Source organism: Mustela putorius, unplaced genomic scaffold, assembly GCF_011764305.1.
Source record: "Mustela putorius furo isolate JIRA1106 unplaced genomic scaffold, ASM1176430v1.1 tig00003845_pilon_pilon_pilon, whole genome shotgun sequence".
Lineage (NCBI taxonomy): Eukaryota > Metazoa > Chordata > Mammalia > Carnivora > Mustelidae > Mustela > Mustela putorius.
Genome location: NW_025421998.1, coordinates 53,843,590 through 53,870,062, shown reverse-complemented (window position 1 = coordinate 53,870,062; position 26,473 = coordinate 53,843,590). Strand labels below are relative to the sequence as shown.

The 26,473-nt window shown below is 39.2% G+C and overlaps 1 protein-coding gene across 2 annotated transcripts in view; it reads left to right on the top strand.

Annotated features, from left to right (window-relative positions):
- The window catches only part of RAPGEF5 (Rap guanine nucleotide exchange factor 5), a 223,277-nt gene that overhangs the window by 156,931 nt on the left and 39,873 nt on the right, over positions 1 to 26,473 (top strand). For both annotated transcript variants that reach the window (XM_004743361.3, XM_013051672.2), the window contains exons 12-15: positions 18,237 to 18,315; positions 22,548 to 22,692; positions 23,673 to 23,770; positions 26,203 to 26,233. In XM_004743361.3, coding sequence (XP_004743418.2) covers positions 18,237 to 18,315; positions 22,548 to 22,692; positions 23,673 to 23,770; positions 26,203 to 26,233 — 353 coding nt within the window. The remainder of the gene's footprint in view (positions 1 to 18,236; positions 18,316 to 22,547; positions 22,693 to 23,672; positions 23,771 to 26,202; positions 26,234 to 26,473) is intronic.

Sequence of the window (26,473 nt, the reverse complement as noted above, 5' to 3'; positions counted from 1 at the left end):
GATTCAAAGGGATCTACATCAACCTCTTTCCAAATGTCACACAGCCATGAAATTCTAGATCGGGAGGAGAGACCCTAGAATTCATGTAGACAGTTGCCAGAAACTTGTGGTCATTTTATGCTGAAATCACCATCACTTAGCCATTGCATAAGGACATTGGCTATTCAGTCTACCTTTGTATTACTTATGTTACTGCTGCATTTCTTTGGAATCATAGGGCAGTTAGAATGTTGATGGAGGAGGAAGCTTGGAAACCACTGTTTAGTGGCCATACCTGGTGATGATTTATGCGTGTTCGTGTATAACTTTGTTCATTGGGAAACTTCTTAAGCTCTTTGAGAAATTATGTTATAACATTTCCAAAGAATGGCTTTGATTTATCACCTACTAGTAAAATCCATTTACCAAATTATATTACCAAGCCATCTTGGGATATTCAGAAAGAGTCTGTTGCCAAGGAAAAGTGGCAGTTTTCCCCCAGTGGTGAAAGATACTGCATCATATCTCTTATACTAGCCATCCCCCTGTAATTTCTTTACTTTTAACTTTATACACTGCTTATAGGATAAAATACAACTGTGCATTTTTAATTACTCAGCATCTGTATGAATACCTTAGAAAATAAAATTTCTTCTTTCCACAAATATCTTTAACACTTCTCTGTCCTACATGTGGGGATACAGTTGTAAACAAAAGAAACTCCTTACCTTCTTGGGGCATATATTCCAGTGGAGGAATTCAAAAATTCCAAAAGGAGAAGTAGGAAAACAGTATATATTAAATGCTAATCATTATAAGCACTCTTTTATGATAGCTATATCCACATGTCTTTAAAAATAAGCTAGAGGAGGGATGCCTGGGTGGCTCAGGTCATGATCCCCAGGGTCCTGGGATTGAGTCCCGCATCGGGCTCCTTGCTCAGCAGGGAGACTGTTTCTCCTTCTGCCTGCTGCTTCCCCTGCTTTGCTCTTCCTCTCTCTGACAAATAAATGAATTAAATATTTTAAAAAGTAAGCTGGAGGATATTTTAATGTATTTAAAGTATTTTCAAGGTGCCCCTGGGTGGCTCAGTTGGTTAAGTGTCTGACTCTTGATCTCAGGGTTGTGAGTTTAAGCTCCACCTTGGGCTCCATGCTGGGCTGGAACCCCCCTTAAAAAAAAAAAAAAGATATTTTCAGGAATTAACATGAAACTGTATGCAGCAAAGTTCAGAACAAAAGGAAACAGACTTAATTGAAGAAAAAAAAAAAAAGAAAAGAAATTTGAAGTAGGTATAGGCATCCCTGGCTTACTAGCTAGGACTCTAAGCCATAGAATCCGCACCCATGGAAATGTTTCATATCAGGCTTTAACCCTCTTGACCTGTGAGAACAACTTTTTCATAGGCAAATACCTAGACTAAGTTGTCGTTTGAGGTCTTTTTAAGCTTTATGAAACCACCACTTTTAAGTAACCGTTCATTTTGCTTGCAGACATGCTTTAATAAAAAAGTCAACAGCAGCCCAATTCATTAGCACCAAGTGCAGCTGCCCTGCGTACGCCTCAGACCGCAGCACTGCTGCTCGGAGAAGACTGACTTCTCCAGGTGGAGCAAAGGCTTGAAATAGCTGTCCATGGTGACAGTGGAAACCCCAGAGTGCTGTCGAGAGAGCTGGAAGTGCAAGTGCTTACGTTAGAATGTAGTCCGTGCTCTGCGGTACAGTCTTTGTACTGTGGGTTTGGTTTGCTCTGATTTGATTTGGTTTTCTGGCAGTGCCTTTCGCTTCCCTCCCTCTTACTGTTGCAGAGAATGTCATGTATTTGCCGACCATAACGGAACACTTAATTTTGACAAATGATGAGGGATTAGAACTGTATAGAACTTGTCTTCTCGATTGCCTCATTGATGAAAGCAGAGGACTTGGCCACATGTTGTTGGAGGCCCCGTCCAGATCTGACAGCCAGGATTTGAAGGTTACTCAAGATTCCCCTCCATTTATCCAACCTTCCTTACCATTTGATGCATTTTAGTACAGGATAATTGTCCCCATCTAATGGACCTAGAAGCTAAGGTAGAAGTTATCTAAACTGCTTCAGAGATAGAATGATCATTTGAAACTGGAAATGAACTCGGGTATATCCCTAGCTTTTTCCCGGAGATCATTTTTTCCCCCTTAGTGACTAGAGTCATGGATAAAAGGCCTAATTGAAGTAAAAACCTACTATTCAACTCCAGCTATCAACCCCAAATCAGGTGCTTCCACAGCTGCTTAAGAGTGCTCTAATCTTGCACAAAGGCCTGCTTCCAGGTTTCCAGCTGTGAGCTGCATGGCCCCTAGGCCATCCGCCTGCTTCTGAGAGGTTACAAAAAGAAGGGGTGTGGAGGAAGATGTCCTAGTACAGGCGGGTGCAGTCAGCCTGCTCACAGGAGGAATGATTAAAAATCAGATTTTGCTGTGGATTTCATTTGAGGTGTTCATCATCTGGACTAATCTATTCCCACCACCTTTAGACATGTGATAGTATGTATGATAACAAGGGAATTGATGCTTTTATGCTGCCAGTAGATTGTGGGTTAATTAATACCCTTGTTGGTAATGAAGCAAGGTGAAATGAAGTGAGACAGAGCTGAAGCATAAGGTCATTAACATACATTGATTAATAATGGAAATGTGGACGTTTTCATTACCGTATAACCAATGGGCAAAGGCAGGTGTGTAATGCATGAGGCTATGAGTAGGAGGACAGCATACTTTGCGGGCACACAATCCTTGTTGAGAATGCATTTCTTTTAATTGCATCATTTTCATGTTGAACCCACATGACCTCTTCTAATACTTGAGGTTCAACTATAAGTCCAGAGCATACCAGAGACAAACCAAAGTATTGTAGGACTATGGAAAGTTAACTTCCAGAGTATCTGAAGATTAAAAAGGGAAAATAAGATGCACAAGGAGCAAGATTTACCTGAGAAATGAACTCTTAAGCCTTTTGACTGTAAGAATGTTGAAAATCTTGGACATCTGGACAAGTTTCTAGACTTCGTTTTAGAAATTTGGTATTTTTAAGATATTTTAAGAAACAAATCAACTACTTTCTGATGGTTTGAGTGAAGGCCTTGTCCTAGAGCCTGGAGGTGAGACAGAGGGTCTTTGAGGGTCCCCTTCACACTGTATGCTATATGAAATTCACATGTGACTATTGTCTCTATGTAGCCAGTCCTAGTGCTGATGTCCTCAACCCATGAACCAGGAGGGATTTTCCGTGTAAACTGCAGAACGGGGTGGAGATGAATGGTTTTTCTCCTTCATTTACCTTTGCACATTTTATTTACTTTATTTCCTTTATTTGCATTTTATCTGCTTTCCCTTCACCTCAAATGACACATTGTTAGGAAACAGGAATTTCTTTATAGTTCAGTAAATTTCTAATTTCCTCGAATGGCTGGAGAAAAATTTATTACAAAGAGTAAAACACTCTGGTACATGGAAAGTTGCCCTAAGTATATATATATATATATGAGTTGTCAGTTTTTTAAGGATCTGAATATATAAAATTACAGTCTGTTTTTAAATATAAGTTATATAGGCCCTATCTGATACGACACAAACTTCATGTTGAATCATGAGGCCCTGAGAGCCTTCAGCTTTATTATTGTGAGAATAAAATACTGGCTTAAATCTATCTAGTCTCTTTGACATAGGATGGAGGTTGCTTGTGAAACACAGATCATCAGTGCAACTTGAATTTTCTCTCATAAAAGTAAACTTGAGAAAGGTAACAGCTTTGTTCAGTTTTTATATTCTGGCTCCCTAACATATGCCTACTAAGAATCTCTATAGTACAGGGACGCCTGAGTGGCATGGTTAAGCGGCTCACTCTTGGTTTCAACTCAGGTCATGATGTCATGTCGTGAGATGGAGCCCTGAGTTGAGCCCTGGGCTCAGTGTGGAGTCTTGCTTCAGATTCTCTCTCCCGCTCCTTCCAGCTCGAGTGTGCCCTCTCTCTCTCTCTCTCTCTCTCTCAATAAATAAATAAATAAATAAATATCCTTTAAAAAAGAAGAAGAAGAAGAACCACCTTTATAATATACCTTCTCAGTTTGGTACTAACGGATTTCTTTGTTCTTATAAATTGTTTCTTTCTTTCTTTCTTTCTTTCTTTCTTTCTTTCTTTCTTTCTTTCTTTTCTTAATTATTTTAAAAGGAAAATGGGGATGCCTGGGTGGCTCAGTCAGTCAAGCATCTGCCTTCAGCTCAGGTCAAGGTCCTGGGGTCCTGGATGGGGCTCTGTGCTCAGCAGAGAATGTGCTTCTCCCTCTCCTTTTGCTCCCTCCCTCCCTTCCTCTCCCTCTGTCTATCGCAAATAAATAAATAAAATCTTTAAAAACTGAAAAGGAAATGGATTTCTGTTCCTTGAAAAAGAAATGCTATTCTCAAATCTCAAAGTTTCTAAAATTACCATATTTTCCTAGTGAGTTTTGGGTCTTTGGGCATATTTAGTGTTGTACTTTAGTGCAAACATGATTTTGTCATGTCCAGCTATATTTCTAGAAACTTGCTTAAATGTGTGGTATCAGTCAGACTCTTCTGGAGGAGCACATTGGAAGGAGCAGATTCGGAAATTCACGAAGACAAGATACTGTGTCAATAGATTTGACAATCTAGTGATTTTAACAAGACCACAGTTTTACTGTAACATCAGCAGCTAAAGTTGGAGACGAAGATAATGTTGAAGGATGGAAGAAACTCTTCTTTTTCTCCTCTCTCTCTCAGAGATCTTGTGTGTCATCTCCCCAGACAGCTGAAAGATTTAAAGTGAGATCATTCGTTGTCCTCGTCTTGTATTTTAAAATGCTGTGCCACCTTCCTCAAGCAAAACTAGCATCCTAGCAGGGGGAAAAAAATTGTCCTTTTTCTGTGTAAGAGTGTGTACTTCAGGTAGTCTCCTAAATGTTAGTGAATGGCAATTTGTTGATTATAATCACTGCATGTTAATCTCTCACAGCATGTTTCAATCAAATTATTGCTTCATTGAAAGGGTGCAGTGCCACATAATTGCTGTAATTGACAAGCACATGTCTGAAAGGAATATTCTTTGAGCAGGAGAATTTTTGCCTTGAACATACCTATAATTGAGCTTTTTCTCATTTTTCTTTGCAGTCTTTCTCATTATAACCTTCCCCTCCCATTTCCCATTATCCTCATTTTCTGCCCTTGGGGCTTTCTTGCTCTACAATTGAAACCGTTCTTTTCATTCTGTTGGAGCTTTTTGCCATATACATAAGGCCAATGCCTGGCTGGCAGGCCTTCCCCCATATCTTTCAATAAATATGAAATTAGACAGAATTGTTAAATATGAGTGAAAAGAAAATGTAGAAAACTAAAATATCTTGTAATCCCCAAAATATCTTATTGTAATCTGAATAGTGCTAGGAAATTATTTTTAGAGCAATTCTGTATCCTTTTCTGCTTCAGACTTACTGTTCTTGTCTGTTTTCTGCATACACAATACTTTGTGAATATTTTAAATCCTTTAATCCTATAAATGTGCTTCACTTAGTGTGATGATGAAAAGTACAAGTTAGAATTGCCTTTTGAATACCTGGCTGGGTATTTCTACTTAAATGCTCAGCCTTAAATGAGCATAATTTTTGGTGAATGAGTTGTATATATCAGGACTTATCTTAGGTAGTAGTTCTAGTATTAAAGTATCTGGCATACTACTTCAATAATTACATTCCTTTCAATGTCCCTTAAATATACTTGTTAGGAAGAGAGATCTATCTAGTACTTAAAGAAAGTTGGGTTTTTCCCCCCTAAATTTTCTTCTTGCTTGATATCACAAATTTTGTTTTTGTATAACGGGTTTAAATATACCATGAATGGTGTCATGTGTTTTGTTAAGAAAAAAGAAAGAACATGGTGAAGATATTTTCATCCCTATTTTGGATCTTACCCCCTAGAGTAGTTGGACATAGAAAATATAACCTCTTGTTGTCTTGTTTCAGTTTGGTCTGAATTTAAAGGCATTGCAAGCCATTTTTATTTACCACTGTGCTGACTTTTGTAAAAGCATTGTAGTTGGCTCAAGTTCTGCCAATGCTGATTGGCACAATGCAAGTGCATGTCTCAGAGTTATTATGACAATTTACTCTGTTTTACAGTCTCCTAGGGAGAGTGTTTGTTCTTTGGGGAAAAAAACATGCAAGGCAAATGTGTCTTCATCAGCATATTCTAGAAATCCACAGTAGTGAGATCAGGATAAAGTCACAATGCTTATCTCTCAGTAAATGTACTTTGCTTGCTTTGGATAATAGAGAAACTTAAGAAGCAGATCACATTACTCATCGTCTGTTTGAACGCCTAAGAATTTTCTGTGTATATATATTATTTGTTATTAGGTATGACTGCATGTAACAGAAAAACAGAAGATAACTTAAACAAGGTAGAAATATACTTATCTCTCATGTGAAAATACGAATAAATGGGGCCCCTGGGTGGTTCAGTCCTTAAGCGTCTGCCTTCAGCTCAGTTCATGATCCCAGGGTCCTGGGATCTAGCCCCACATCCTGCTCCCTCCTCAATGGGGAGCCTGCTTCTGCTTCTCCCAGTCCCTCTGCTTGAGTATTTATATATATATAGAGAGAGAGAGAGAGAGCATGGAGCGCTCAAGAGCATGCAAAATACGGCCAACAAAAAGCAAAGTTCGATTCCTAAGAAATGAAAAATGGCATGTAATTTTATAAATGGAAGCTAATGTTAGTTTGTTTTGATACTTTAGATCCCAGGCCATAATTATATTTCTGTCTCTTTAAAAAAATGTAAAAATATTGTGATTTAAAGCATTACATAATGGGGGTCATTGCTCAGTGGAGAGTCTGCTTCTCTCTTCCCCTATTCTTACACGCTCTTGATCACTCTCTCTCTCCCCCTCCCAAATAAACAAAGTCTCTTTTTTTTTTTTTTAAGATTGTATTTATTTATTTGACAGAGAACACAAGTAGCAGAGTGGCAGGCAGAGGAAAGGGAGAAGAAGACTCCCTGCTAAGCAGGGAGCCTGACACAGGGCTTCATCCCAGGACCCTGGGATCATGGCCTGAGCTGAGGCAGACCCTTAACCGACTGAGCCACCCAGGTGCCCCAATGAATAAAATCTTTAAAAAATATATATTTTCCACAAAACATCTGAGGCATGTACTAAAAAATATTTCCTATATTATGACTTCGACTAAGCGTAATAATAGCACAAATTAAATTTGTTCTCATAAAAATAGCTTCAGTATTTCATTATATTATTATTTTCCTGGTGATATTTTGGAATTCTTATGTACCTTCTGAGTGGGTCAAATCACCAGGACTCGTGTGATTTCAGTGCTATGAGAAACACCTAAGGATGTTTTAAGATGTGTAAGTAGATCGCTTATTTTGAAACAACACAAAACTGACTTATTAGAACCATTTGAGACAAAGGAGTTTGTATGAATGACTTTAGCCAAAAAGACAAAAATACCTTAACTGATGACAGTTAATACATATTTAATGGCTTGATTACCCAGATGTTGGACTAATAAGCATATATATGATCACTGAGGTGAGGAACAGACATGACTTTGATGTAGAAGTCAGTTTTTTTGTTTTTTTCTTTTAGGAAAGAGGACAAAATAAAATGTGACTAATGATTGTTAGTATCTGTAATGTTTGGTATGGAGAAGTTTATCTAGAAGGAAAAGAAGAGTTTTACAGTTTGTTTTAAAAAATTCAGTTTCTGCCTTTACACTTCATGTCCCTCAGCTCCTCCCTCTCCCGCTCCCCCCACCTGTGGTGCTTGTACATGTGCTTTAGAGAAAAAGCACATTCTAAAGCACTCTCTAAAAAACAAACAAACAAAAAAAACAAAACAACAACTTAAAAGAATTAGGAGTTTGTGGACTATCTTAATCCTTCCATGTGATGGTCAGTTCTACTTTTAGAAAAGGAAATGAGCTGATCCCTTATAGCTCTTTGCTACTTACCAAGTATTTGCTAGAAAATAAAAATGAAATTCGAGTAGGAATAAAGGAACTCTAGGATGCTGGTGTATAGATGGAAAATGACTTTATGGGGGCACTTTTGTCAATTCAGAAATAGAAAGACTAAGTTCCTCTATCTGCGGCACTCCTCCCTGTCCAGGACTCTGTTACTTTCCTGTACACCCATTACCTCCATGTCTGGTATGGACCATTTGGGTTCACAGCCTCAGAAGAGCAGAGTGCAGTGAAATCCAGAGCTGGAGATCAGCCCTCCTTGGGACCTAGGACCCTTCTGATATTAACCTGCAGCAATCAGTAGTTTTTCACCCTACCTAGCTCGGGCTTGGCGTCAATCATCCCACAAAGAGAGTATCAGACCTGCCTTCTAGAAAGAGTATGAGGAGCACAGATCGTGTGGGTAGAGCTCCTGGTATAGCACACAGGATGTGGTCAGTAGAGGGGGGCTTTTTCGATTATGTTCGAAGAGAATAGCTACTATCTTCCCTTCTCTACTTTTCCTCGTTGCCCATCAAAGCTGTTTTTGGCTTCCTGGTGCACACTAAAGAATAGATGTCGTTCAAAGCAAATTTGGGGCTCTCTAGGGCTAAAATGCATGCTGGCTGGGGGGTGTGGGTGAGGGATGGGGGTCTGAGTGGGGGTAGCGGTTTGTTCAGACATCCTCATGAACGGAATATTCATCAGCTTGGGACTATAAGCCCCCCATATGTGGTCCTTTTAGGATGTCACCAGTTAAATTTCAAACCCTATAAAAGTTGAGGCCTTAAAACTTGGCCTTCTCCATGGCAGCAAACACAGAGCTCAACCCCAAGCAATACATGTTCAGTCAGTGGTTGTGACCGAACCTTTATTTGTGACCCAAAAGCACTAGTCTCCCTTTCACTGGTGTGAGAAAAAAAGCAGCTATGCATTACTGAAAAGAACTCCAAAGATTGTTCTGGAACCTAGAGCACAAAGCATCCCTGCTATCAGTCAGTGGATGAAATATTTGTCCTAGAAATAATTTTAAACATGGGCTACACAGTAAAGTGACTTTTCTAATTTGGGGCATTTTCAGATCGTGTAAGATCTTGTGCCAGATTGTTTAGAAAGAGGCTTAGTTATGTTTAATTGTGTTTAATTGTTTTTTTAAAGGCTTCTTTATTTTTTAAGATTTTATTTATTTGAGACAGAGACAGAATGAGAGACAGAGAGCAGGAGTGGGGAGGGTCAGAGGGAGAAGCAGACTCCCTGCTGAGCAGGAAGCCTGATGTGGGACTTAATCCTGAGACTCCGGGATCAATGACCAGAGCTGAAGGCAGTCACTTAACGAACTGAGCCACCCAGGCGCCCCTAAAAAACTTCATTTTTTTTAAAAGATTGCATTTATTTATTTGATACAGAGAGAGGGATTTTATTTTATTTATTTGACATAGAGAGGGGAAAAAATATTTATTTATTTGCACACACAGGGGGAGAAGCAGAGGGAGTAGGAGATGCAGGCTCCCCACTGAGCAGGGAGCCCAATTCGGGACTGGATCCCAGGACTCTGAGATCACGACCTGAGCCGAAGGCAGACACTTGACCGACTGAGCCACCTAGGCACCCCAAGACTTCAATTTTTAAAAATTTTATTCACTTATTTGTTGGGGGAGGAATGAGGGAGAGAGAGAGAGCCCAAGCAGGGGGAGCAGCAGGCAGAGGAAGAGGCAGGCTCCCCGCCAAGCAAGGAGCCTGACATGGGACTCGATCTCAGAATCCCCGGAGGCAGACACTTAACTGACTGAGCCACCCAGGCACCCCTAAAAGATTTCATTTTTAAGTAAGCTCCACACCCAATGTGGGGCTCAAACTCAGACAACCCTTAGATCAAGAGTCACACTCTCCACCATCTGACCTGACCAGGCACCCTAGTTGTGTTTAATTTAAACTAGTAGATTGGTAGAGTATCTTTTTATTTTTAATATATCTAGTTATCACTCTTAGCTTTATTTTTTTTTTAAGGATTTTATTTACTTATTTGAAACAGAGATCACAAGTAGGCAGAGAGGCAGGCAAAGAGAAAGGGGAAAGCAGGCTCCCTGCTGAGCAGAGAGCCCTATATGGGGCTCAATCCCAGGACCCTGGTATCATGACCTGAGCTGAAGGCAGAGGCTTAACCCACTGAGCCACTCGGGCATCCCTCATTCTTAGCTTTAAATCAAGGCAGTTGATTCTCGCTCAGCTTGGAGGAAAATAACTTTTCTCTCATAGCTCTAGAATTTGTTAAGCAGAAACAAAAAATAAAATCTTACTCATCTGAATTCAGTGATAATGATTCACAGTGACCAGGGTGGAAAAATTAACATTCCAAATGGTGATATATTCCAAGTTTTGGAAGAAAGCTGATAATAGAGATTCTTCGTGGCGACTGGGAGATAAAAATATCATACCTTGTCCTAAGTTGATTCCATTCTTAAAATTATTGCTTCAAATAACCATGCCCCAGACTTCTAATTTAGGATTTGATGTTTCAATTAATTTTTTCTTCATTTTGTGACATTTTGGAGTTTTTAATGGACAAGCACTTAGGGACACAGTTTGTGTCTTTAAGAATGCATTCTGTGACGTTAATCACACCAGATGGGGCAACTCCGAGAGTCGGCTGTGTGAGCCTGAGTGACTCCTGCAACTGGTTAATAATTTTTGTTGGTAGATGCTGGCAGATTGGTATTGAAGGCTCCGTACCCATGACACTTCCCACGTTCTAATCTTATACTGTTAAATAAAATGATACTTAGATTGATCAGGAAGAAATACTTCCTCCCAGCTTATTGTGAGAGCCGCTGCTCTTACTAATCAGGAAACTATAACACCTGCAAGAAGAGTCTTTGGGGAAAACAGTGCGATAGATGGTGTGAAGGCAATTATCAGAATATCCTTGGTTCCTTCTAGTCTCACTCTCACTAACATATTGCAAGGGGCATCTCTCGAAAGCCCTCAGACATGCGCACCATCCACACACCAAATCCTGTGGCCTTTGAATGTGAGCAAAGTCTTATGGACTCCCTCCAGCAAATTTTGACACTCAGGATCTGCTCTCCTATCCATCACCCTTCCTTGTTGGCTTCTGTTATGTTTGTGTCTCCCTGTTCTCCTGTTTCTCTCTCCCTTGTCTCCCCCCTTCCTGAACTCATCCTTCTCTTAGCATTGCCCAAATGTGAACATACACCCCAGCTCAGCCCTCAGCTCCCTGCTCACAACTTGCTGGGGTTTTATCTGAGAGCTGATGTTGTTCCGGCCACTCTCTCTATCCCTTCTTATGGAGCTCCCATAATCACCCAGACCTCTTTAGCGAGCTCTAGTCTTTGATATGTCTGCCCAGTATCTTCACTTAAAGTAACCGTAGGGAACTCAAGCTGCAAGTATTTAAAAAGTACACTCATCTTCCCTCTCCTGATTTTCCCTTTATCCAGTCTGACTGTCCTGATGCAGCAAGTGTAATCTGTATCTCTTGTCATTTCTGCCCTTGAAAATTTCCATTCACTTCCCTTTTCCTATAAAACAAGCCCCAGGCTTCTTGCTCTAGGGCTTAAAGACCCTCCAGGAATTGGTTCCAACCTATTTTCTATCTTTACTTTGCAGTTACACATGTGATCCCTTCCATTGCTATTTCTAAACTTTACCGTAGACCAAGACTTAGAAAACTCACCTGTCCACAGACCGCTCATAAGAACAAGTGAAGCCAAGGAGGGCAGAGCTGTGATGAAACGCAGAGCGTTTAGTGCTGAGGGCAACTCAGCACTAAACCAAGTTGGCTTATGAGATGTGGGCCGGGTATTGCCAGATCTTCTGATTATTTTGTTTCGTTTTGTTTAAAGATTAATTTATTCGTTTTAGAGAGAGTGTGTGAATGAGGGTGGGGGGGAAAGCCATCTCAAGCAGACTCCCCACTAAGCGTGACCCCAACCCTGAGATCATGACCTGAGCCGAAATCAGTAGTCAGATGCTTAACCGACTGAGCCACCCAGGCGTCCAGGTCTTCTGATTTTTAAATATTGTCACGTAACAAAAAGTATCTTTAACGGCTAGACATGGCCCAGAGGCCACAGGTTTGACTTGGCAGCAGACACACACGCTGTCACTCCTTCACTCACATTTATTTAACCTCTTTATCCACCAATAATTCTTCTTCTTCTTCTTCTTTTTAAGATTTCATTTATTTATTTGACAGAGAGATAGAGGTAGAGAGCACAAGCGGAGGGAATGACAGAGGGAGAGGGAGAAGCAGGCTTCCCACTGAGCAGGGAGCCTGACGTACGGCTTGATCCTAGCACCCTGGGATTATGACCTAACCATCTGAGCCACCCAGGCACCCCTCCACCTGTTCTTCTTAGAAGTTCAGGGGTGACCCCCCATGGCACCTTCCTTGGCACGTTGGGGTTTCCTTCATCCCTTAGAACATTTATGATTGGTGCTGCCCAGTTGAGGTGGTACCTTATTTAGTTCATTTCATGGGGACAAAAGTCTCAGCTCCCTGACTAATTATGAGCTTGAAGCCACAGCTCCCTCGTGCTTTCTTGTCTCTTACCCCCAAATCCCTTAGCAAATACCTTCTATATAGTCAGTTCCCAGTACTCGGTTTTTCCTTGGTTGATTGGTAAGACTTGGAGAATTGGAAAAGGGTCTGAATATTATTTTATGAAAGTAAGAACAGGTGGTACTTATTGAGTGCCTAATGTACACCATGTTCTCTGCCAGGTATTTGAGAATACGCTATTCTGTTAATTAATTCTGTTTAATTCTGCCTGCAGTTCTGCTAGATGTGGATATGATACCCACTTTATAGCTGACTTAACCAAGGCCCAGAGAGGTTCAACATTGCGCCCAAGGCTATCCAGGTAGAAATTCAGCTCTCTGATCCCCTTGGTACTTTCCACACTGTTTTTCTAAGTTTCCTAGCAGGTTTAGCAGACACACATGCAAGAGTCACAAATAGGTTGTAATTAAAATTGTGCCTAGACGCTGAGAGAAGCTGAGGGCTGGGACAGCAGGAGCTCATGGGGCCTGTCACCTCTCTCCCCTCCCAGGGTGACTTGCAAACATGACTCTTGGTGTGGAGAACGTAGAAAGCCCTGGGTTTATTAGTGCATGTTCCTTCTAGTGACATTTTTAAAAGGCAGCATGTGAAATGTTACATAGTTCAGAACATAATTCCTGTTGCATTCAAATCGTTTTTTCCTAAAGAATGATGGGATTCCAAAACCAAATTTTTCAAGTTACGATAAGAACAGATTTCATTATTTGAAGAGTGCCACCCAAGCTCTGTATGTAGTAAACTCCTGTCATGAAAGAGGTGACCTTTAAAATCTGATGTAGAAACAGCATTCAATGAATAAGCATTTTTTATGTAACCAATAAGGAAAAATAAAACAAGATCTTAAGATTTGGTTATTTTAGAATAGCTAAGCAATACTTTGGCAAAGTATAAAAATATCCAGGAATTGAGTGAATTTAAAAAGCTGCATTTGAGGTCATGAATATTGCTTTCAGAAATGTCAAATAAACTGAGGAAAAAGCATAGCTCTTAAGGGCATAGCACTTGAACCTATGGTTCAGGTATGAACGTTAATTTTTTTTTTTTTTAATTTGTGCTTAATCAAGTTACATGGTACATTTTGGCACTGCTTCTCGAAAAATAATGGCAAGTCATAATATTCCCGGACCAGAAACAAGACCTTTCACGTACAGAGTTTTTCTTGGCGAAATAAAGTTTAAGTAGAACATACTTTAGAGTGCCTTAAATTCCATTGCATCTAGAGTAGAAATATAAGTGAAACAAAACTGCTAACAGTACTTTAGGGAATGTGGGTCATTATAGAAATGTTGAATATTCACATTACCATACTTCGTTTAAATAGCAACTATTGGCAGTTGTCTGTCAAAATTCTTACCATTTGCTTTCTTGGCAATTCACTTATACCAAAAAAGAAAGAAAGAAGAAAGAAAAGCACTAAGCTAGACCCTTTTGAAACATATAGATCAGTTCCTCTGAATTGATTACATTTATGTAACAGAACCCTATAAAAAAGATCTGTACCAAACCAGTTACTAGTCCACCTGACACAACTTTAGGATGCTCCAGAAACACTTGCGTTTTACAGAAATAATGGACATTTTAGTGCTTGATACATTTCAAGCGAGAATGAGAAGATATTTTAATATCTGCGTAAAAGAAAAATACATTCAAGTAAAATCAAATGAAAATGGACAGTTCTTTTCTTATACCTTAAGATTTAGACAATAACAGATGAGGGGAAAGTCTTGTATTAACATCATTATGGTCATGAGTTTCAGAGTAATTTCTTTTTTTTTTTTTATTTAATTTTGTTTTTTCAGTGTCCCGAGATTCATTGCTTTTAGAGTCATTTCTATCAAAGCTTTAGATTTTGACTATACCTTGATGTATTTTATTTCAAGTGAACATAATGCTTAAAACTAATAGTATCTGCTTTCCAGTTTTGATTGTTACCAGCATGTTTCTTTTATACTGCGAGAATACTTCCTATACTTAAAAAAGCCACAACATAAATATCTTTTATTTGGGGGGAGCAGGAGAATACTCGCAAAAGGATGGCTGAATACTTTTGTCAGTGATGAACCAAGAATTTGGGATTTGATTTAGTGATTGATTTAATGAATAGAATTTCAAAGGAAAGATGTTTGTCTGTTAATACCTAGGTATTCACAGAATTAGAAAACAAAATGAATAGATCTTTTTATTCAGAATGTTAGTGTATATGGCAACTACGAATTTGTTTAAATAAAAGATACTTTTATACACAAAGGTGCTTTTCTGCCTAAGGTCTTAAATTAAATTACTGTTAATTAAGCACTATATAATATAATAGATAATTATAGTGTTTTAATGTGGATGCCAGAGGATGTGCTAGTCTTTCTAAATGGCTATTGTTGGCTAATAGTCTTCAGGGGATCATTTGTATAGCCATTGTGGTTCCAAAAATATCTCTGAATACCATGGGACAGTCTTTTTTGATACATGGCTATTACAAAATGCATTTTTATTTGAAATCTGTCATTTTGGTTATATCGTTCAATTACTTTCGTGGGCAACAAAAAAATACCAGTGCTGAAAGAGAGTAAGGGAAAGCTCTTTATATAGAGAAAAATTTCATGACAATATGGTAGTTAAATAGGGAAAGATTTGAATCAAGGGCAAAGGGAATCTGTACTCTTTTGAGGAATTTTAGCAGTTCGGTAGGACTTTAACTGGAGATGTTTTCATGTAGCCTTGTTGTTTTTATTTTAATTAATATTTCTGTTGCAAAGAGATAATTAGGTAAATGCTGTTGAATATTAAATATGGTAGTAGCTTAGGGGAAAGCATTTCTGGGTCAAAGCCCTTAACAAAATATCATCACATGTGAGCTCATTAATTGAATCGAACGCCAAATGGTTTTGCCACCATATGAACCAGACTTCTCACAGTCACTCAGCTCATTATCCAAGGCTGTTCCAGAATGGAATGACTGGTTATGTCAAAGTTTAATGGCATTCTTTTTCATCTCAGTTGCTAATGGAGTAAATTTTGATTAGAGAAGAGTTCCAGCCTCCTTGAATCAGCTAAGTATAAGAACATTCCAAAGAGTCTGAACCTATGTCCCATCAAGTATTCTGAACGCTGAATGGTGAGGTTCGCAGGCTCTCCCCCAGCGGCTTCTGTGTATCGTCTGCTCTGATCTGTAAGGGCCCACAGAGAACCTTCAAATCGATTTTAGGCTACTCTGTGGTTCTTGCTGCCTGTACCTAGCACTGAATGCAAAAAAGACTCAATTTCTAACGAGAGCAGAGAGCTTGAAGATACTCATCACCCACATTTATTACAGAGCCGTGTTAGAATTGGTGACCATCCCTGCTCAGTAGTGTCCCAGAGGGCTAGTTTTTAAGTAGTATTTCAAAATATCCTAGGGGTTCAGACGTTATGCCACTGTTTGATTTTTCTTGAAACTATTTTAAGAACTGTGATGAAGGACACACAGACCTCCAAAATGTATATTTCAAGATTTTCATTAGGATAACCAAGTGATGAACTTCTGTTGCCAGGTTAACTAGTTTGGGGGGCTGGTCTTAGAGTACGGTTTCTCTTGCCTTTCCGGGCAGATGAATATTTGAAACTGCACAGAATCTTTCCTGTGAATTTGGAAATTATGTTGGCGGTCACAGCTTGCCAGTCACTTTTGTAAACAGGGTCTCTAGGAGAGAGCTCCCAGGCCTTCTGTGAGTGGAGGCTGTGCGTGTGCGTTCACACTGAATTGTCCAACCAGCCACACTCCCAAAGTTACCTTCAGCATATAGGGCTGCAGAGCTCTATACAGGGCTGTTCCTTCCCCTACACACTGGATAGGGCTTCGTTTCTGCCTAGCAAGGCCCAGACACATCTGTTTGAGAACTTAACTTTTACAAGTAACAGTAAACTGGAACAGAGACCGTTAATATATTGCAGTGTGATACATTATACGCGTAGGCTTATTTGACTTTATGGGTGCCATTTGTCAAATTTATTTTTTTAATAAGGAATACTGTTACTTAGCATAAATAAGTAAATATCTTTAAAAAAAACTTTCTTAATACTCTTCTAGCATCTCTGGTTCATTTCACTTCAAGCCATTCTGCAGTTAGAAAGGAAGTTTGTTTTTTGTTTTGTTTTGTTTTGTTTTGTTTTAACCTGACCATTTGCAGTCACTTATTGGTGTAAATTGGGATGATCTTGATGTTCTGCAACCAAACAAAACAATTAATTAAGCAAGGGGCAGCTGACAAGGATTGGAGATATCTTTCACTACCTCTTTATATCAGAGTTTTGTGTTCGTAAGCATAGCCTTGTTGTTTTGCATTGATCACTTCTTATAGTAAACGTTATTGGTTATTTCTAAAAATTCAGGCATTTTTAGATGCCATAGACCTCAACATAGACCTTCAGAGCTCTGTACAGGGCGATTCTTTCTCATATACACTCAGTATAGCTCTTGGAGAGCATAAATGGTATCGCGTGTACAAGCTCATTATTCTTACCACTGATTAATTACTACTTCAGATTCCTAGAAATTTATGTTCAGGATGTAAAAGACATAAAAATGAAATTAATTGAAAAAGAATTTTAAGTTAAGGAGGCTGGATAAAAATAAGTATGGCAAGAGCTCTACTTTGCACTATACATGTGATTTTTTTCTGTCAATTTGGAAATGATATTGGGGGGTCAGGGTTTACCTGTTTAGCTGTCCCATATTACATGTAAGTTGGACTTTTCCAAGAACACTCAAGGCCAAGAGGCAATAAAAATCAAAGCTTTTTTTGTCAGTGGAGGAGGTAGGGAAGGGATTGGGAAGGAGTATATCATGGTACATTATCCCTGCTCCCCATATTTAAAAAAAAATTTTTTTTTAAAGATTTTATGTGTTTATTTGACAGAGAAAGATCACAAGTAGGCTGCGGGGCAGGCAGAGAGAGAGAGAGAGAGAGAGAGAGGAGGAAGCAGGCTCCCCGCTGAGCAAAGAGCCCGATGCAGGACTCTATCCCAGGACCCTGGGATCATGACCTGAACCGAAGGCAGAGGCTTTAACCCACTGAGTCACCCAGGCGCCCCTGCTTTCCATATTTAACAGGACTTAGCTGTGTCTCTCTCCACCGCAGTACGATCACCCACCACATTTCCAGCTTTTCATAGATGTATTTGAGAGAGAAAGGTGAGTGGCCTTGGAACCTGTTATGTGTCCTCTAAGTTTTATTATCCATTGTTCTTGGCCTAGACTTAGGTAAATGACTTTAGAAAGCCTTAATTTATTAGAACATGCGAGCTTCATTCCCTGTCGGGCTGGAGTATATACCCCAGAAATACCATAAAATTTATCTTTAAAAGGACATTATTTATGCATTGGGTTTCTATAACATCTTTACCCACAAAAATAAATGATGTTTTAGGGAGCGAAAAAAATAACAAGTTGTATGTTTAGAGAGCCTTGCAACAAAAAAAATAATCCCATTGCTTGAGGTGTTCTGTGTAAGGAGTTTTAAAAATCTTAACTTCAACAAATAATGTATTTTTTGGTTAAAATTCTCCTATCCTAACTCCTCTCACAACCACCACCACTTACTGTATTTCTGCCACACGTGCTGTTTGAGAGCCTGGAGAAGCAGCTGCCCTTCTTATCACTGGTGTGCTTACCTTGTGTTTGTTTTTCTTTCTTTGCAGAGACCCTCCTTGATGACTTCCTCCTCACGTACACGGTCTTCATGACAACTGATGACTTGTGCCAGGCGCTGTTGAGGCAATATCCTTCATTAACTTCAGGATGCTGTGCTGGCTTCCTCTCAGACAGATGTCTCACATTAGGAATTAACTGCCTTTCTTAATTTACTCAGCCCCTCTGTAGAGTGTGGATCGGTTAAATATTAATGTAATGATATCCAAGGTAAAAGATGAAATGAGACAGAATAGACAGGGAGAACGGGAAGGCGGGGCTGCTGTTCTCACCTTCTGGGTTGTGGGTAAATTGTACTGTTTGTGCTATGTTTTCTTCAAACATAGTTCTCACTGAGGTAAGTTTGGCCCACTGGGTAAAGCCCAGAGTCAAGAGGTTGGGTGGACAGGCCATAAGTGAACTTGTAAGACAACCAGGCCGTTAGTGCCAGGGGACTTGGGCAGGAAAATGTACGTGCATGATTCCATGTTTCTCTGTAAGCGTCCCGGGGCCCGGTGAGCCATCCCCAACGTGGGAGGTTGAAACTACCCCCTAATCAACTGTCATCTTTCAGAAGCTTTGTGAAGACATGTGCTGTTAGAATGACAGGTGTGATGAGGTTAATGGCGAGTTAGGGAAGCTTTATGATTTGATGCATGAACTAGAAGGGGTGCAACAGATGAAAGACCATAAAGGCAAGCCAAGTAAACTTACACAGAGTCTCCATACGGGCTTCACCACTCACAGTGTGCAAGAAAGGAGCTTCAGAAGCACTTAAGAAGTCTGTTAACTGTCAGGTATTTATCAAACCAAACTGAAGATTCCACTAAAGCCCTAGTGAACATTTTTAGGAAGATGGATTTTTTTTTATGCATATACCTGAGTTTTATTGAGTCATAATGGTAGTGGTCTTGGTAATATTGTCCTGTTAAATGATCGTTGCATTTTTACCCAGCTTGATAGCCTTTTCCTGCTTAAAAGAATACCTTAAAACTCCATAAAGGGCATACCTGAAATAAAATCTCTCTTAAAAAATATATAAACTAGAAATCATGATTACTCAGTAGTACTTTGCTTTGTCTATATGGCCACACAAAGCTACATTTTTTTTAAATATTTTATTTACTTATTTGACAGACAGAGATCACAAGTAGGCAGAGAGGCAGGCAGAGAGAGAAGAGGAAGCAGGCTCCCCACCAAGCAGAGAGCCCGATGCGGGGTTCGAGCCAGGACCCTGGGATCATGACCTGAGCTGAAAGCAGAGGCTTTAACCCACTAAGCCATCCAGGCACCCCCAAAGCTACATTTCTTGGGGAGCTTTTTGAACTGGTTCATAAAACTGGCCTTGAAACATTACCCATTTTGAATTTAGAGAATTTTAAAAACAGATTTCTTCCACAGCTTCCAAGTGGATGTTATTAAAAAATTCTGCAAAAATTACAAGGTTTTCAAGTTCTTCTTTAATAGTGTTTTAGAAAAATAACTATGAGCTAATTTCTTCTACCTTTTAATGCTAAAGACTTTTCCAAAAGTATTACCATCTATTAAACCATATAGTTTGCTTCATAGCAAATAGATGCCTTCAAACCATTGTTTTTAATTAGAATCCTAATAGGGACACCTGGGTGGCTCAGTCAGTTCAGCATCCAGCTCTTGATTTTGGTTCAGGTCATGATCTCAGTGTCCTGAGATCCAGCCCCGTGTCAGGCTCCCCTCTTGGCATGGAAGCTGCTGAAAATTCTCTCTCTCCTTCTGCCCCTCCCCACATCCCTCTCTCTTTAAATAAAAATAGATAAATAATAAATAAATAAATAGGATCTAGTATTATTTGTGATTATTGAGTAATTTAATGCCTCATAGAATTTCCCTGAAGAGTCTAAAACTTCACTTTCATATAACCATGTTTTAAGTCTTTGACTAAGACATGTTCTATGAAAATTTAGTTCAGATTCTTACTTAGCAGCCTTTTTACTAATTATCAAAACCCATGAAATCCATACTCTGCTTTTTGTGAAATAATACAAACCACAAACAAGAATATGGCATCCGTATTTAATTCGTGAGATTTTTTTGTGCCCCTTAGTGAAGCTATCTTATATATCCCACTGCCATCTCCTTCTAAGGAGTGGTCTGAGGTCTGAATTAGTTTTTGTTGTTTGTCTCCCATTGTTTTTAAACATTAGTTATAGATTAGAGCCATTTTTGCTGTGTTTGGGTATCTGAGACAGGTACTTTTACTGTGATAGAATTTTATACTTTTTAGCTTTTATCATCATAAAAAGTATTATGTAAGCTTCCAGCCTTAGGCTAGCTAATGTTCAGTGCACTACACTGAAGGTATAATTGTCATCCAGTGACATTCCCATTATTCCTGTCCTCTGGCTATGTTTATAAATCAGTATAATCTAGCATGGGAAAAATGTATAAAAGTGAATTCACCCTGATAAAGAAAACAGAGTAATCCAAATGTTAAATTTAATCACTAACATTTTTGAAAAATACATCTTGTAGGCAAAACAAGATGAAACAAATAAATGGTAGTAACTGTGAATGGAGAAGTCCCTGAAATGGCTCTATCCTACAGGTCCATAATTATAAAACATAGATGCAGTGGTAATAATTAAGCCCACCCCGTGGGGCGCCTGGGTCGCTCAGTCATTAAGCATCTGTCTTCGGCTCAGGTCTTGATCCCAGGGTCCTGGGATCCAGCCCCACATCGGGCTCCCTGCTCAGCAGGAGGCCTACTTTTCCCTCTCCCAATCCCCTTGCTTATGTTCCCTCTCTTGCTGCGTCTCTGTCAAATAAATTAAAAAAAAAAAAGAAAAAGCCCGCCTCCTGGCTTATACATGCTGACCTAAAAGAAAGAAGTTGTTAGTGTTTCTGAATTTTCTAGGTTTTCTTCTTTATATTGGTTAGGGCATGGTAGTCACAGGAAAAGAAGAACATGACCTTTGTACAAGTGGAAATAATGTAGGCTATAATATTTTATATTTTGTCTGTTAAGAGAAAAAAACAGGGGAAAATGGATGTTTTAACAGATGCTTTGTGGGTTTGCCTGAGTCTGTTACTCACACAGAAATTTAAAAAAAAAAAAAAAAATGCCCTGGATGTATTCTTGCAAGTTAGAGAGACAGTGACTAAAATATGTTTTAAAATATTTACAAAGGCTGACATAGATACTCATATTTTGCAGTTATATTTCAGCATTAAATAGTGGAGAATCCTGCCCAGCAGGCCCAAGTTCTCCCTGTCCTTGGTATCATAGCATTTCCTTTTCCTATGTAACTTTCCAGTATGTACGAGACGGTCAGAAATGATAATTTGGGGAGCAAAAACACTAGGTTGATTTGGAAAATGCCAAGCTTTCGTCTTATCCCCAAAGCTTTAAGCACATTGCTTTTGGGGAGTTGTTATTTTTATGTAATTTGAACAGCACAGTTTGCCCCTGTTATCTTCCAGTATATATCATTCAGGGTGATGAAATTTTTCTTATAAATAAGCATAGTTAATGGAAGCAGGTGATCCCAACGTATTTTCTTGTGTGCTTTCCTGCTCAACAATATGCTGAGTGTTCGCCATCCATAAATGTACCACTAGACCATCAGTCTTACAGCTGTAGATTGCCTATTAATGGATCTGTGATGATTTAGCTAAGTATCCAGTGTTTGACCCATTTAGGTTATTCCTATTTTACTTTTTTATTCCGATGAAAATGAAAAGTAGTAGTCCTTTTTAATTACATTTACATGCTTATCCAGTCCTTTATTCCAAGCAGATTCCTGGGAGTGGGCATATAAATAACAGCACAAATGATACTCCAGAAATCAGTGCCCATAGGGGCTAATTGAGAAGTGACTGCTTTTATCAATTGTGAATTTCTGAAAATCAAAGGATATCTGGCCTCGTTCTGATATAACTTTTATGGAAGGTGTCTACCTATGTAATGAGGCCAGCACTGCTGTCGCCACCCTTGAAATTCATGGGCCACTTAGAATCTCTTCGTGGTGGCATTGACCCGTGCTGCCTGTGGGACTGTGTCAGCAGCTGTCAATGCAAATCATCTAATTAACCTTCACGACCTGCCACCAAGCACACGGACATCATTTTCCTGGGTTTACTTACTTTTGCTCTTTCTGGTGCACACCTTTGCTCTTGCCACCCATGCTCTTTTCTTCCCCCAGGCTTAGATACTTGCAGATTCTTTGGCAAATGCTTTAGCATGTTTTGTGAAAATAAGAATACGTGCATCTCTTCATATTTTCAATTAAAGAGCACAATGCAATATTTCCAACAATGCAATATTCTCTCTTAACCATTTGCACCTATTCTGCTAAGAAGTATCAAGGCAAAGAAGAAAACTCAGATGTTCCTTGTCGGAAACGTAAGGTTTTGCATCTTGTGTCCCAATGGATTGCCCTCTACAAAGACTGGTTACATGAAGACGAACATTCAAAAATGTTCTTAAAGGTAATGTAAAACTTCAAGATATTCTTTGATTCCAAATGCCTGATTTTATTTTCAGTTCTGTACTTCAAAAATCCTTTTGTAGGGGGCAGTCAAGCAGCTTTTTTGTCATATTCAAGGTGTGATTCAAAGAAAATATTAATTTGTTTTTATTTATTTTTTAAAGATTCTATTTTAGAGAGAGGGAGTGAGTGAGCAAGAGAGATCACAAGCAGGAGGGTAGGGCAAAGAGCGAGAAAAAGACTCCCCACTAAGCAGGGAGCCTGATACAGGACTCGATCCCAGGACCCTGAGATCATGAGATCATGACCTGAGCCGAAGGCAGATGCTTAACTGACTCAGCCACCCAGGTGCCCTGTTTTGATTTTTGAGGCCTGCTATTCTATACATAGATAAAAATTTTTTTAATTGAAAATAATCCATTATGAAAAAAAATGTAGGCAGTCAGTTTTACATTTGCTAATTTAAGGTTATTTTATATAATTCATGGGAATTTTGATTACAGATGAAATAGTTAAGGTAGATAAAACATACAAGCCGGGCTTGGAGCTCAATCCCAGGACTCTGGGATCATGACCTGAGCCCAAGATGCTTAACTGACTCAGCCACCCAGGTGCCTCAAAAACTAATGTTATTTTCAAAACAACTGGGTAATAAGATTCAGTCCATTTTTTTTCTTTCCAAGTGACTATGTGGGTATTATTTTTTAAATATAGAATAGGCATGAGAATCTCGAGTAGCCTTCCAGGTATCTCTAAGTTTAGCATTGACTACGTATGGCCCCTGACAGCTGTGAGAAAGCCACACAGTTGAGTGAGGAGCTAGGAGGCGGAATCCCACCTAGGATCTCACTGGTATTGGTCTAACCCCCTCATGATCCTTCATTCCACCTGTTCCCTCAGCAGGTTAACTGTCATCCAAATCCTAGTCCTGACAGGATAGGCATTTCAGCCACCATTTTTCTTTCTTCCCCTGCCCCCCAGACCATATACAGGAACGTGCTGGATGACGTCTATGAATATCCAATACTTGAAAAAGAACTGAAAGAGTTTCAGAAGATACTTGGAATGCACCGTCGCCAGTGAGTACCTACACCTTTCCGTATTACAGTTAATAAATAGAGTAGCAAAGGTGATAGAATCCGAGTGTCTTACAAAGTTCATTTTGAACACTTTGTATCTGGGATCCCTTGATTCCTTAGCTTTTCTAGTAGTGAATTGTGTATCTTGCTTTTATATCAAAATGAATGAATACAATATCAAGCTTATTGGCTATTTTTTCCACTTACATGCCGATTTTTAATTTTTATTTATTTTAATTATTTATTTTTATTAACATATAATGTATTATTAGCCCCAGGGGTACAGGTCTGTGAATCATCAGGCTTGCACAATTCACAACACTCACCATAGCACATACCCTCCTCCCCAGTGTCCATCACCCAGCCACCCCATCCCTTCCATCCCCCAACCCTGTAGCAACCCTCAGTTTGTTTCCTGAGATTAAGTGTCCCTTATGGTTTATCTCCCTCCCAATCCCATCTTGTTTCAATTTTTCCTCCCTTCCCCTATGATCCTCTGCCTTGTTTCTTAAATTCCACATATCAGTGAGATCATATGATAATGGTCTTTCTCTAACTGACTTATTTCACTTAGCATAATACCTTCTAGTTCTAGCCACTTCATTGCAAATGGCAAAATTTCTTTTTTTTTTTTTATGGCTGCATAATATTGCTATTTTTTTTTTACACTGTTTGATACCATAGAAACCAACAGAGCTAGAACAACCTGGATACATAAAAACAATTCTTTAGTAAGTTATTATTTAATTTTAAAAGTGTAAATATTTAACTTGTCATTTAGGGGGCTCATAGCTGTCTTTAATGGAATAGGGGAAAAAAAGTTTTAGAAATAGGTTTCAGCAAGTCATGAAGCATTTTTTTTTTCAAATGTTTTTTTTTAATTATTATTATTTATTTGACAGACAGAGATTACAAGTAATCAGAGAGGCAGGCAGAGAGAGAGAGGAGGAAGCAGGCTCCCTGCTGAGCAGAGAGCCCAATGTGGGGCTCGATCCCAGGACCCCAAGATCATGACCTGAGCCGAAGGCAGAGGTTTTAACCCTCTGAGCCACCCAGGCACTCCAAGTCATGAAGCATTTTTAAAGCTCCATCTTATGGATTCCCTGGGGCTTCTATATCAATTTAGAAAGATTAAAGAAAACCATTTACTCCCTGACTTTTGGTATGTGTAAGTATCCCCAAGGTATCTCTCATTAGTCTTTCAGATTGCCAGCACCTGATTGACCACTAATTCTCCTTACCAATATTAGTGAATGAAAACATGAGGTCATTATTCAGTTTTCAGATAGAGCTGCAAACTTAATCTGAAAGGAAAAACTGTTCTCCGATTTGCAGTGTACTTTCTATTTAGTAAACATGAAATGCACATGTTGTCAAGTTGTGAGAAACTTCTATGAAGATTTCAGCAGTCACAGAGGCATTTCTCATAGAAAGTGTTAATTTAGGCCTTTCAGATGATTAATTTGAGACTTCAAGCCTGACCTAATTTTAGTAAAGAGAGATCCTATTGCAAATTAACTGTCTATATAAATTAATTTTAGGGCACAAACAAATCATGTAACAGCTTTAGTCCTCAGTCATGAAAATCACATTTAGAAATTCAGAAATGAGATGCAGTATGGGACAGTGTTAGAAATAAAGTTGGGAATTTAGGTGATGTTCCTTTGTCACGGTCTACACTGTAATAAGTTCTCAGCACCTAAAATGAGTATGAAAATGTGAACAAATAAATGAAACAGGAAAGAAAAAGCGAGACAACCTTTCCATCAAAATAATCCCCCACGTAAAAGTTGGTCTTTGCTATAAGGCAGGCCTGGTTACCCTTGGGAAACTTTAATTCATGGGTTAATGCATTTATATGCATTCAGTACATTAATGGAACTTAATACATCCCATTTTAAAAACTCAAATAAAATGAGAAATAATAGATTGAAATAAGAAAGTGATATAAGAGATGGTTTTTGCCTCTTTGGTGAAAGATTATGAGTTATCTCTAGATTCTAGAAAAAGGTTTGAGCTGGGGATCTACAGAACATCCCCTACTTCCACCATACACAGAGACATTCTGGAAAAGTTGTGCCTTGATTAACTTAACCATCTGAATAACAAGAATTTCACCCAATCTATCAGTATATGAGAAAACTCAGAATTTCTGCGGACTGACTAAACCTAGTTCATCCTTCAGCACTCACTTTCTGTGCATAGAAAGTAAAATATACCCATTGAGCAGATAGCATCTTTTCTTTCTCATTCAGTCGAAACCCAGAGCCCAAGGTCAAGGGTGTTATACATAGGGACCTAATGAATACCAGGTTTTATCTTTCTGAAAAGCAAAATCATCTGCCCAGGGCCTGAAAATTAATCTTCTGTGGCAATCACTGCATTATTCTGGGTTTGGGACAAAGACTGACTTCTTTTCCTTTTCCTTTCAGCACTGTAGATGAATATTCACCACAAAGGAAGGTGAGGCAGACCTTTCTCTATCCGAAATGGGGCCGTCAAGTTGGGAGACCTTGCTTGGCTTCAGTTGGCCTTTCTTCATAATTAAAATGAATCCTGCCTCTCGCAGACCAAGGGGTAGTCAGGGAAGCCAGGGGCTGTGGCTTATGTGCATTTCACGGCCTCACTTCACCTTGCTTGAGCCGCTGTAGATCCAGATCAGACGCTGGCCACGTGCCCTTGACTTGACATTCTGCATATTTT